General features: G+C 39.3%; 1 protein-coding gene across 1 annotated transcript; it reads left to right on the top strand.

The window, feature by feature from the left end:
* The first annotated feature begins 3,623 nt into the window (after positions 1-3,623).
* LOC133611327 (uncharacterized) lies at positions 3,624-12,361 on the top strand. Its single transcript, XM_072913741.1, has 3 exons — positions 3,624-3,690; positions 8,315-8,497; positions 10,794-12,361. Exons 1-3 carry the CDS (start codon positions 3,624-3,626, stop codon positions 11,816-11,818), a joined length of 1,275 nt encoding a protein of 424 aa, XP_072769842.1. The 3' UTR covers positions 11,819-12,361.
* The last annotated feature ends 1,961 nt before the right edge of the window (positions 12,362-14,322 follow it).

Raw genomic sequence — 14,322 nt, 5'->3', positions numbered from 1 at the left:
AACATTATTGTTTTTGCACTTTTTGGCTTCTTATGAAATAACTTTTTTAAATAGATTCAATCTTGCACGTGGAAAGTTTAAGTGTGGGCTTTAGTTGATATAACACTCCCGTCAGGGGTTGCCGTGCATTCTACGGCGGGGGTGCAGGAGGCGAGCCTCAGCCAGTGTGTTTTTTGCAGCCGTTTTATGATCGCTCAGCACAATAAATACTTTACACACATACAGTTGTTGACAAAATACACTGTACATTGTATACCTCAGCTAACTAAACTATGGAAATGTATAATATAATTCATATAGCAATACGGTCTCACTGCACAGCAGGCCAGCAGTTAGCCGTGTCCGCAATCCACGGTGAGGCACAACGCAGTGACGTGCCTCAACTGGCTGCTGTTCACCGCACCGTCTCTTCTCAGTATTTGAACGGCAAATGTGAAAATTAAGCGATTTTAAATATAGATAATCTAAAACGGGTGAAGTTAAATGGAAAATAACTTTATAGTATAATCACTGGATACATATAACAATTTAATTAAAAAAATATATTTTTACTTTTTTTTTTCTTTCCATGATGGCAGGTGAGGCCCCGCCTCACCTGCCTCTAGTGACTGCACGTCACTGATAGATAGATAGTACTTTATTGATTTCTTCAGGAGAGTTCCTACAGGAAAATCACAATTGGGTTCCTTTATTTCAGGAACACCAATATCAAAAGTCACAAAGTCCGATAGACTTCTAAAAAAGTTATGACAGACCACCTCAAAAAATTTGAATTTTGCATTTTTTTTTACTGAATGTGACAACCAAAATGTATATTAAAATAAAGAAAGTGGAATGTATAATATTAACTATGAACAATAAAACACTGAATATTAACAAGATATGAACATCGCTCCTCTTTTACTTCTCAGACCAGCTCCTCGATAGACATATTTTACAATCAGGCAAAACACAACAAAATGTAACAAACAAGCAAGGGTAATAAACATTTACAATATGATAACTTTTATGCAGAAATTTGTAGTAAAAATTTGCTTCCGCATCTGTTCCTGACACATACGTTTTGGGCTGGCTGCTCTGAAAACAAACCCCGCCCGCTCTGCTTTGTTCCTGGTCTGAGCTGCAGTGACGTAGATTACCGTATAACTTGTATAACACTCAAAAGGGCAGATTTCAACCATTTAAATACTTTCTATAGTTCAAGACTTACGGTAATTTAAAAACAGCACTGCACCTAATGGCGGCTACAGTTTTAAGTTAAAGTTGAAGTACCAATGATTGTCACACACAATTGGCGAAATTATTCTCTGCATTTGACCCATCACCCTTGATCACCCCCTGGGAGGTGTGAGGGGAGCAGTGAGCAGCAGCGGTGCCCACGCCCGGGGAACATTTTTGGTGATTTAACCCCCAATTCCAACCCTGGATGCTGAGGGAGGTAATGGGTCCCATTTTTGTAGTCTTTGATATGACTCGGTCGGGGATTGAACTCCCAACCTACCGATCTCAGGGCGGACACTCTAACCACTAGGCCACTGAGTAGGTTTTGATGTTGAAGGTCTAAAAAAAAGATGTAGAACGTCCGGCGGGCCGGATTGAAAATCCTAATGGGCCGCATGTGGCCCCGAGGCCGTATTTTTCCCAAAATAAAGTATTTCTGATTCTGATTCTTGAAGGATCCATTACCTCCCTGCTTGACACTCAGCTTTAAGGGTTGGAATTGGGGGTTAAATCACCAAAAATGATTCCCGGGCGCGGCCACTGCAGCTGCTCACCGCTCCCCTCACCTCCCAGGGGTTGATCAAGGGGATGGGTTAAATGCAGAGAATAATTTCACCACATAGTGTGTGTGTGACAATCATTGGTACTTCAACTTTAACTGTTGACAATTAATGACGTCATAGTTTGGAGGCCACCTAGTGGCTATAAGGTGCCGAGCAGCCTACTGTGTGCTACTCAGCTTTGAGCTTGGCCAGTTGAACTCATCAAATTCTTAAGTGACAAGTAGGAGACAGGATTCACCTTGTTACTTACGCGCACACGTTATTTGCATACTTATATGACACTTTTGGACGCAATTCTTTAAATAACTTTTTTTTTTTCAAAACATTGAGGAACTAACCTGGTTTCTGCGAGTCCAATTAGCTCTACCTGGACACCCACTAAACCTAATAAAATAAATAAAACTTCTAAAAGTGAACGGTCTCTTTTTTTTTTTTTTCAATGTTGAGCATTTAATATGACAAAAAATTCAGAGTAAAGAAAGTAAGGTAAGAGACAATATACAAATAGATATAAAGAAGGAACAGTTGCAGTTTTCTTATGGACAATATTTCAAGAGTTGTTATTTATCTTTTACCATTTTCCAATATTTTATTCCTAATTTGAAATCATTAAAGGAGAATTTGGGCTTCACTCTAAGAAATCGACATTTGTGTACAACATTAATATTCATTTGTAGGTTGTTTGCTATCTTTCATAAATATAACACATGTAATCTATTTCAGAGTTTCATTTTCATTAGTTAGCAAACTAGGGATATCCGATAATGTCTTATTTAATGACCGATACCGATACCAACCGATACCGATACCAACCGATACGATATACGTATACAGTCGTGGAATTAACACATTATTATGCATAATTTGTACAACCAGGTATGGTGAAAATAAGGTCATTTAAAAAAAAATAAAAAAAATAAGTTAAATCAATTAAAAACATTTTCTTGAATAAAAAAGAAAGTAAAACAATACAAAAACAGTTACATAGAAACTAGTAATGAATGAAAATGAGTAAAATTAAGTGTTAAAGGTTAGTACTATTAGTGGACCAGCAGCACGCACAATCATGTGTGCTTACGGACTGTATCCCTTGCAGACTGTATTGATATATATTGATATATAATGTAGGAACCAGAATATTAATGACAGAAAGAAACAACCCTTTTGTGTGAATGAGTGTGAATGAGTGTGGATGGGGGAGGGAGTTTTTTGGGTTGGTGCACTTATTGTAAGTGTATCTTGTGTTTTTTTACGTTGATTTAATAAAAATAAAAACAAAAAACAAAACAAAAAACGATATCGATAATAAAAAAAACGATACCGAAAATTTCCGATATTACATTTTAAAGCATTTATCGGCCTGCCGATATTATCGGACATCTCATATAGCAAACTAAGTAATGGACAGATTTTAAAGACATTTCAGAAAATTGTTGGAACAAGTGCTTTTCTACTTTTTCTACTTTTTATTATCTTGTCAAAAAAGTGAGCGATCTCCAGCAGTTTCGAAACAGCATGAAAGCACGAAATCCACACTGCGCACGCGCACTGTCGCGCGTCTTGTCGCTACACTCTCAAGTTAACGTTGTCGCCGCCACTGTGGTCTACCGTTCTTAATCAGTGCGTACGTGTACAAATATAGACTTGTTTGACAGCGTAGGCATCGTTAATATTCGTTTGTGCCGGGTTACGTTAGTCTGAGCGCACTTCCGCTCTCGTGCTAGTTTAGCTGGCTACTTAGCTTTAGCTCGTTAGCTGCTAACAAAGAAGGGCGGAAGTGACTAACACGTCGCCAAGCAGAGATTAAATGTAAATATAAAGTGTTGTTATTGGGTGAAAATGTGCGAAAGAACGAAAGCAGAGTACGAGGAGAAACGTGCTTCAACAAAAGAGGAGAACAAAGAACGTAAACTACTGGACGCTGTTTTCAAGAAACATCAAGATGTGTTACACAGAACAGGTTTGTTTACTTATGTTTACTAACTTTATATTTGATTAGTTTACACCCTTCTTTGAGCGATTGTTCTATAGCAGTGTTTTTCAACCACTAGTGTGCCGTGGGAGATGATCTAATTTCACCTATTTGGGATAAAAATATTTTTTGCAAACCAGTCATTATAGTCTGCAAATGATGTGTTGTCCTTGAGTGTCGGTGCTGTCTAGAGCTCGGCAGAGTAACCGTGTAATACTCTTCCATATCAGTAGGTGGCAGCTGGTAGCTAATTGCTTTGTAGATGTCGGAAACAGCCCGAGGCAGGGTGCAGGTAAAAAAGGTGTCTAATGCTTAAACCAAAAATAAACAAAAGGTGAGTGCCCCTAACAAAATGCATTGAAGCTTAGGGAAGGCTATGCAGAACAAAACTAAAACTGAACTGGCTACAAAGTAAACAAAAACAGAATGCTGGACATACTTGCCAACATTGAGACCTCCGATTTCGGGAGGTGGGGGGAAGGGGGTGGGTGGGCGTGGTCGGGGTGAGACGGGGGCGTGGCTAAAAGGGGAGGAGTATATTTACAGCTAGAATTCACCAAGTCAAGTATTTCATATATATATATATATATATATAGATAGATAGATAGATATATAAGAAATACTTGATGTTCAGTGAATTCTAGCTATATATATATATATATATACATACACATATATATATATATATATATGTATTTTATTATATATATATATAGATATACATATATATATATATATATATATATAATAAATTCTTGAATTTCAGTGTTCATTTATTTACACATATACACACACATAACACTCATCTACTCATTGTTGAGTTAAGGGTTGAATTGTCCATCCTTGTTCTATTCTCTGTCACTATTTTTCTAACCATGCTGAACACCTCTCTGATGATGTATTGCTGTGTGGCACGCACAAAAGTGCTTTCATCAAATGCACTAGATGGCAGTATTGTCCTGTTTAAGAGTGTCACAACATTGCTGTTTACGGCAGACGAACTGCTTTACGGCATACAAAAACGTGACTGCTGTTTTTGTGTGTTGTTGCCGCGCTGGGAGGACGTTAATGAAACTGCCTAACAATAAACCCACATAAGAAACCAAGAACTCGCCCTCCATCATTCTACAGTTATAACGTGATTGGGCAGGTATGCTGTTTATGTTGTGGGTTAGCGGACTCAGGTCCTCATGGACCTGAGTCCGCCTGAATTTCGGGAGATTTTCGGGAGAAAATTTGTCCCGGGAGGTTTTCGGGAGAGGCGCTGAATTTCGTGTGTCTCCCGGAAAATCCGGAAGGGTTGGCAAGTATGATGCTGGACGACAGCAAAGACTTACTGTGGAGCAAAGACGGCGTCCACAATGTACATCTGAACATGACATGACAATCAACAATGTCCCCACAAAGAAGGATAAAAACAACTGAAATATTCTTGATGGCTAAAACAAAGTAGAAATATCGCTCAAAGGAAGACATGAAACTGCTACAGGAAAATATATTTAAAAAAAATAGGAGTGCAAGACAAGAACTAAAACACTATACACAGGAAAACAGCAAAAAATACAAAATAAGTCAGGGTGTGATGTGACAGGTGGTGACAGTACACCTACTTTGAGACAAGAGCTATATTGATGCATGCTTGGTTATGGTTTAAAGTCATATCCAACAATTGCGACAACGACTTTTTACTGTCAACTGAGTTTCGTTTTTTTTAGTGATTTCTGCTGGTGGTGTGCCTCCGCATTTTTTCAACGCAAAAAATGTGCCTTGGCTCAAAAAAGGTTGAAAAACACTGTTCTATAGGATAGTGAATTGTCTTGTGAGGATGATGACACTATCTACGAGAGGTTGACGTTCGTTTTTAATCATATTTATTTTTATATTGGTTTTATATTTATTTATTTTTTGTTTTTATTCAGTCATTGGTGGAGCTAAGGATAATATTTGAATATAGTTTTTAATATTGCTGTGCAGCACTTTGGAAACATTTTTGTTGTTTAAATGTGCTATATAAATAAAGTGGATTGGATTGGAATTGAAGACTCCCTTAGTTCTGTTTCAGCACCCCTGGGTTTGTGTTTCTTGGTTGTCATGGGTGCTGACTATTTTCACCAGCCTTTGATTAGTGTTCGAGACGCTCACCTGCTCCCGGGCACTAATCAGAGAGATACTTATTCCCGTTTTTCGCCACACTCAGTCTGGTTTTCTTATTTGCCGTCATGCAACATTTACGTTTGTGGTCCATGCTTTTGATTCTTGATTCCTGTGCTAAGTTTTGCCTTATCTCCCCGTGCTATCGGCACGCTTGCTTTATTTGTTTGTTCCTGCCCGATTTATGAGAATAAATCACTGTCTCACCTGCACCTTGCTTCTGGAGTTTCCGTTTGCATTCTGGGAGAAGGACCCACGCTTAAACATGCGACCCAGACGTGACATGATTTGTCTTTTAGGAATGTTTTTATCAATGCTTGCTCGTCCTTTCAGAGGTTTTGCTGATTACATCCCTCTGCGCTGCTTTTAAAGTGATTTTAGTGATTGGGATGAAATAAACTATTTCCCATGTTTTTATTGGTTGTTTAATTACACCATACTTGCCAACCTTGAGACCTCCGATTTCGGGAGGTGGGGGTGGGGGGCGGGGCGGGGGCGTGGTTAAGAGGGGAGGAGTATATTTACAGCTAGGATTCACCAAGTCAAGTATTTCATATATATATATATATATATATATATATATATATATATATATATATATATATATATATATATATATATATATAAATATATATATATATATATATATAAATAAAATAAATACTTGAATTTCAGTGTTAATTTATTTACACATATACACACACATAACACTCATCTACTCATTGTTGAGTTAAGGGTTGAATTGTCCATCCTTGTTCTATTTGTCACTATTTTTCTAACCATGCTGAACGCCCTCTCTGATGATGCATTGCTGTGTGGCACGCAACAAGTGCTTTCATCAAATGCACTAGATGGCAGTATTGTCCTGTTTAAGAGTGTCACAACATTGCTGTTTACGGCAGACGAACTGCTTTATGGTAGACGAAATGCTGTTGTTGTGTGTTGTTGCCGCGCTGGGAGGACGTTAATGAAACTGCCTAACAATAAACCCACATAAGAAACCAAGAACTCGCCCTCGATCATTCTACAGTTATAACATTATTGGGCAGGTACGCTGTTTATATTGTGTGCCTGAATTTCGGGAGATTTTCGGGAGAAAATTTGTCCCGGGAGGTTTTCGGGAGAGGCGCTGAATTTCGGGAGTCTCCCGGAAAATCCGGGAGGGTTGGCAAGTATGAATTACACCCCTTAAAGGGGAACATTATCACCAGACCTATGTAAGCGTCAATATATACCTTGATGTTGCAGAAAAAAGACCATATATTTTTTTAACCGATTTCCGAACTCTAAATGGGTGAATTTTGGCGAATTAAACGTCTTTCTATTATTCGCTCTCGGAGCGATGACGTCACAAAGTGACGTCACATCGGGAAGCAATCCGCCATTTTCTCAAACACCGAGTCAAATCAGCTCTGTTATTTTCCGTTTTTTCGACTGTTTTCCGTACCTTGGAGACATCATGCCTCGTCGGTGTGTTGTCGGAGGGTGTAACAACACGAACAGGGACGGATTCAAGTTGCACCAGTGGCTCAAAGATGCGAAAGTGGCAAGAAATTGGACGTTTGTTCCACACACTTTACCGACGAAAGCTATGCTACTACGACAGAGATGGCATAGAAGAATATCGACCCTAGCTTCCCTGGCCTGCTGACATCAACTCCAAAACTGGACAGATCAGCTTTCAGGAAAAGAGAGCGGATGAGGGTATGTCTACAGAATATATTAATTGATGAAAACTGGGCTGTCTGCACTCTCAAAGTGCATGTTGTTGCCAAATGTATTTCATATGCTGTAAACCTAGTTCATAGTTGTTAGTTTCCTTTAATGCCAAACAAACACATACCAATCGTTGGTTAGAAGGCGATCGCCGAATTCGTCAACGCTTTCTCCCGTGTCGCTGGCTGTCGTGTCGTTTTCGTCGGTTTCGCTTGCATACGGTTCAAACCGATATGACTCAATAGCTTCAGTTTTTTCTTCAATTTCGTTTTCGCTACCTGCCTCCACACTACAACCATCCGTTTCAATACATGCGTAATCTGTTGAATCGCTTAAGCCACTGAAATCCGAGTCTGAATTCGAGCTAATGTTGCTATACCTTGCTGTTCTATCTGCCATGTTTGTTTGTATTGGCATCACTATGTGACGTCACAGGAAAATGGACGGGTGTATATAACGATGGTTAAAATCAGGCACTTTGAAGCTTTTTTTAGGGATATTGCGTGATGGGTAAAATTTTGAAAAAAACTTCGAAAAATAAAATAAGCCACTGGGAACTGATTTTTAATGGTTTTAACCCTTCTGAAATTGTGATAATGTTCCCCTTTAAGCACAACACACATGAGGACACAAACAATCTCAGAAAATAATTTTATTCTCACTTAATATTATTTACGTATTTACCCAACAGACGTCCAGCAGGCCCCCCAATTTAAAGAGGAAAAGAAGGAACTGTGGATCACTGAGGAGGGAAAGTATCTTCTCGGGCAGGAGGAGGCTGATCTCACCAGGTTTCCACTGACTGTTGTCTCTGTGAAGACTGAAGACCATGAAGAGAAACCACCTGAGTTCTCACAGCTTCATCACAAACCAAGTAAGCAGAACATCCACATATCATCTAATACAATGTTTGTAACTGATGTTCATCCAGGGTGCACAGTTATGACTGAAGGTGGAGATATACTAAACCCAAAACCAGTGAAGTTGGCACGTTGTGTAAATTGTAAATAAAAACAGAAGACAATGATTTGCAAATCCTTTTAAACCGACAGTATATTCAATTTAGTAGATTGCAAAGAAAATATACGGGAAAACTTTATTTTTTGCAAATATTAGCTCATTTGGAATTTGATGCCTGCAACATGTTTCAAAAAAAGCTGGCACAAGTGGCAATAAATACTGATAAAGTTGAGGAATGCTCATCAAACACTTATTTGGAACATCGCACAGATGAACAGGCTAATTGGGAACAGGTGGGTGCCATGATTGGGTATAAAAGCAGCTTCTATGAATTGCGGTATACCGTACAACCCTAGTCGTGACATACGGAACCCTAAAATAAATGTAAAAAGTCTGTTTATCCACTCATATAGTTTGTCACTGCAGTTTTCTTCGAAGTAATGTCAAAATATCGTCTCGTTCTTGTGAAGCCAATATCGTGTATCGTCGTCTGGTGAGCTGAGTGTATCGTCACACCCCTATTTAAAAGCACACCATCCTCATGATTGTTAGAATAATCATGTACCGTATTTTCCGCACCATAAGGCGCCCTGGGTTATAAGCCGCGCCTTCAATGAACGGCATATTTCAAAACTTTGTCCACCTATAAGCCGCCCCGTGTTATAAGCCGCATCTAACTGCGCTAAAGGAATGTCAAAAAAACAGTCAGATAGGTCAGTCAAACTTTAATAATATATTAAAAACCAGCGTGATGTGGGCGCGCATGGAGTCGTATATCAACATGGACGAAGCTGCGTGAAAAAAGCCACCCGGCCTCTTCGCGTAAACTTACCTTAACCACTCGCTCATCTTTTCTTCATCCATCCATCCCTTCGAGTTAGCTTTTATGATGACGCCGGCTGGAAAGGTCTCTTTTGGCAAGGTCTTCCTTTTGAATATCACCATGGGTGGAAGTTTCTGGCCATTAGCATGGCAAGCTAGAACCACAGTGAAGGATGACTTCTCATTCCCTGTGGTGCGAATATTCACCGTACGTGCTCCCGTTGTATCCACAGTGCGGTTCACAGGAATATCAAAAGTCAGTGGAACCTCGTCCATGTTGATAATGTTCTCTGGCCGGATCTTTTTTTCAGCTATCTTGTTTTTACAATATGCACGGAAAGTAGCCAGCTTTTCTTGAAAGTCTTTAGGCAGTTGCTGTGAAATAGTAGTCCGTGTGCGGATGGAGAGATTGCGTCTTTTCATGAACCAGAAACCTGTCGCTTAGTAGGAGCCATTTTGTGGTCTTTACAGATGTAAACACACAAAGGAAATGAAACGTAATATCCGCGCGTTTTTTCTTCTTCTACGCGGGCGGGTGGTTGCTTACAGTAGAAGAAGAAGCGCTTCCTGTTCTATGGGGGCGGGTGCTTACCTTGGCGGTTGCTTGCGTAGAAGAAGAAGCACTTCCTCTTCTACGGGGAAAAAAGATGGCGGCTGTTTACCGTAGTTGCGAGACCGAAACTTTATGAAAATGAATATTAATATTAATCCATATATAAAGCGCACCGGGTTATAAGCCGCACTGTCAGCTTTTGAGTAAATTTGTGGTTTTTAGGTGCGGCTAATAGTGCGGAAAATACGGTATATATATTATCACACAACTTTAGTATGCTTAAAGTACGTTGCTATAGTTATTAGCTATTGTGCTCAAGCTGCATTTTTTCTATCTGTGTAAGGACAAAACTTCTTGTCTGAGGGGTGACCTCAGCCGCAGATATTATCTTTGTTTTAGCCCGCTAACAGCCAAGGACTTCAAGGACCTCAACGAAGATAAGATGACAGCACGCAGACGAAGCAGAAACAAGGCAACCATAAGGCCCCCAGCACATTCCGTCACGTATTGTGCGTACTAGACCTGCTTTGCATGATATATGTGACCACTCCTTTTAGAGGCGGCCTCAGTGATGTTGACTGTGGAACTCCTGAATAAATAGAGGGACGTGGGAGCTGTACCTTAGAGCGTAGGGCGAGACTGTGACTAAGTGTGCAGCTCCATGCGTTCTCCTCATGAGCTAAATTGAACTCTGTCTCTGCATGATTCCTTGCTTCTTGTCTGATTAATAGATGTTATCAGTGTTTGAACCTGACAATGATACGACACACGTCTCACGTGACTGAGCAAAGCTGGACTTTTCTAAAGCGTGTGTTTGTCTTCCTGTGTCCTGCAGACGTCTGTGGGGGGCATCTTCTACCCGAGCAGCAGGGGTGGACCTCCAGAATGGAGCAGGAGAAGTCACATCCCCCCAACATTAAAGATGAGGAGGAGGAACATCGCATCCGTCAGGGGGGAGAGCATTTTGAAGGACTGGAGGTGTTCCCGTTAACTGTTGTCATTGTGAAGAGTGAATATGATGAGGTCAAAAGTGAAAGTGAGGAGAAGAGAGAGGCGGAGTCTTCAAGCAGCAGCTCAACTCAACACATGACAACAGAAGGTGATGGAGACCACTGTGGAGGATCACAAGCAGACAAGCTCTTAGCTCCACTGTCATATAGTGACGAGACGACATCACACTCTCCTGGCACTGATGATGAAAACTCTAAACCTGATAAGACATGTGACACTGACAACACACACTTTCAATGCTCTCACTGTGACAAAACCTTTAAACACCGTCGTAATTTGACAACACACACGAGAATACACACTGGAGAGAAACAGTTTTCCTGTTCGGTCTGCGGTAAATGTTTTCTACAAAACGGTGACTTGAAAGTACACATGAGAATACACACCGGAGACAAACCGTATTCCTGTTCGAGCTGTGGTAAAAACTTTACTCAAAGGCAACATTTGACAACACACATGAGAATTCACACCGGAGAAAAACGATTCTCGTGTTCAATCTGTGGTAAATGTTTCATTGAAAACGCTGTTTTGAAAAGACACATGAGGACACACACCGGGGAGAAACCATTTGTGTGCTTGGTTTGTAGCAAAAGGTTCTCTCAGAAGCATAGTCTGAAAATGCACGCAGCAACACACACTGGAGAAAAACCTTTTTCCTGTTCAGTCTGCGCCAAAGGTTTTATGGTAAATATCGATTTGAAAATCCACATGAGAATACACACTGGTGAAAAACCATTTTCCTGCTCAATTTGTGGTAAAAGTTTTACACAAAGTCAACATTTGAAAAGACACATGAGAAGACACACTAGTGAGAAATTGTTGAGCTACAGTGTGTGTGATGAGAGATGATCTTATACGTGTGCTGGTGAGAACTGCAGCAGCAAATGAATGCAGGATTTTAAAGACTGTCAAAACTTTAACTTTTAGATTAGTGTTTTTAGATTAGTGTTTTTATATGTAGTACATGCAAAGATATACAACATTGTGTACCGGTATGTATGTGTTGGAAACAAATTAAAAAAAAACCCAGTACAAATCAATTATATTTAACATACAATAATGTATGTGTTCAGATATTCTTTATTATGTTTACACTTATTCATAATAGTGTTTTCAAATGTATGAAGTGTTACATATTTTAATTTTTACATATTTCAATTTGTAAATAATTCCATAGATGAACTATATACATATTTGTTTTACATTTGTTCATACATTTGCTTTTGAGTACACATAAATTCCTCTTAATTCCTATCAATTGGTTCATATGGGAAGCATCCTCTGAACCACTTCTGGAAGCATATTATTATTTACTTTATACGTCATTTGAGCAGTTGTGCATTCCATACTTGCCAACCTTGAGACCTCCGATTTCGGGAAGTGGGGGCGTGGTCGGGGGCGTGGTTAAGAGGGGAGGAGTATATTGACAGCTAGAATTCACCAAGTCAAGTATTTCATACACACATATATATATATATATTTATAGAGATATCTACATCCTGAAAATATGCAAACAAAACTGTTTGGATAATTGATACTTCAAACTTGCATAAATAAATCTTAAGGAATATAACATAACTTGGCTTCTGAGAGTTTCAAAATGTAATGAATAAAATGCTAAAGTTGTTGATAAACAAGCAATTATTTTAATAATTAAATATGGTCATTTTAAATGAATTATTATGATAATTTAAAATCAATTATTTCAAATATGTTTATTTTAATGTATAATTCTATGGCTGGATGTAATAAGGAGTCAGGAAAAAATACAATTAATTTTGATGTTTTTAGCAAAATATAGTAAAAATGTATTTATTTTTAATTCATAAATATATTTATTTTTAGGTAAGATAAACATAATAATACAATTTATCTTTAGTCTGGATGATTTAGTTCTTGTCACCCTATTGTCCTCCCGTCATGAAAAAAGGCTGTCCTCACTCAGGTCCGCATGAAGCTGGAGGGGGCGTGGCTTCCAGCTCCGGCTGAAAATCGGGAGATTTTCGGTAGAATATTTGTCTCGGGAGAGGCGCTGAATTTCGGGAGTCTCCCGGAAAATTCGGGAGGGTTGGCAAGTATGGTGTATTCTAAAATATAATTTACTTTTATAATGTGTGACTTTATGATTCATTTATTGAGTCTTGTTAATCCATTAGTTATTCTTATTGCTCTCTTTTGTAGTATGAATATTGCTTTTGTGATTGTCTCCAGACCTTAATGCAAAACACAATGCATGCTTCAAAAAATTGGACACAAAAAATTTAGTGAATATTTGTTGTTTGTGTTCTGTTTCTCGTTTTATTCATATTTGAATGATTGAATAAAACTAATCAAAATATATCATTATTGTTATTATGAGTGCATCTACTGGGAGTTAAACCTCCCATGGCTTTAAAAACGAGTGACACCTTTGATTTGAACTCTAATCAAGGGTTCTTTCACACACCACAGTTACAGTATGTGCCAGGAGATACAAAAATGAAACTTAAACATGGCTTCATGTAATGCTGCCACAAATAGACGTATTATATGTTTACCTTTCTTCCATCACTTCATCCTTGCTGCCAAATGGTGCTGCGTGTGAACGCATAAATGTGAGCTTTGATGACGTCTCTGTTGTGTGAACAGTGAAGTGTTCCATGCTGAGTTTGCATTGTCAAACAGTTTAAGAACATTTCTCAACAAGCTATTGCAAGGAATTTAGGGATTTCACCATCTACGGTCCGTAATATCATCGAAGGGTTCAGAGAATCTGGAGAAATCCCTGCGCGTAAGTGGCAAGGACCTTTGATCCTTCAGGCGGTGCTGCGTCAAAAACCGACATCAGTGTGTAAAGGATATCACCACATGGGCTCGGGAAGTCTTCAGAAAACCACTGTCAGTAACTACAGTTACAGTCACACACAAAAAAAAAAAATGCATATAGACAACTTCATAAAACACCTATATAGAAAGCAATTATAAAAAGGACACAGCAGGTGCTGGACTAGTTTGTGGAGGTTGCCCTCCAGGGGGTTCTTCGGACCACCAATCATCATCATGAGAGCCCGGATCAGGGTCATAATACAGTTTTATTTTTCCAGTTCAGCGGGTTGCTTTTCAGCAATTGTCTTTTTGTCCGTGTCCGTCACTCCAGCTCCAACAACCTCTCTCCTCCCGGTTTGCTGCTTATACAGAGCGACAGGTGATAAGATAACAAGGCCCAGGTGGGCCATCTACGCACCTGTCGCTGACTTTGAGGCCGGTCCTGGCACACCCCGCCTCGCTGCAGGCCCGCAGGCCACGCCCCCCTCCACACAGTTATCTTACAGTTGCTTGTATTCTGTGTTTTTACGTTATTAATTTTTTTTTTC

The sequence above is a fragment of the Nerophis lumbriciformis genome, linkage group LG08 (assembly GCF_033978685.3).
Source record: "Nerophis lumbriciformis linkage group LG08, RoL_Nlum_v2.1, whole genome shotgun sequence".
Taxonomy (NCBI): Eukaryota; Metazoa; Chordata; class Actinopteri; order Syngnathiformes; family Syngnathidae; genus Nerophis; species Nerophis lumbriciformis.
This window is presented reverse-complemented; position numbering and strand designations above follow the sequence as displayed.

Bases quoted from the DNA above. Each gene is read 5' to 3' on its own strand.
- LOC133611327 (XM_072913741.1), top strand. From the start codon at position 3,624: ATGTGCGAAAGAACGAAAGCAGAGTACGAGGAGAAACGTGCTTCAACA. The intron at 3,691-8,314 runs GTAAACTACTGG...TTTACCCAACAG, and splicing joins AAAAGAGGAGAACAAAGAAC to ACGTCCAGCAGGCCCCCCAA. The intron at 8,498-10,793 runs GTAAGCAGAACA...TGTGTCCTGCAG, and splicing joins ACAGCTTCATCACAAACCAA to ACGTCTGTGGGGGGCATCTT.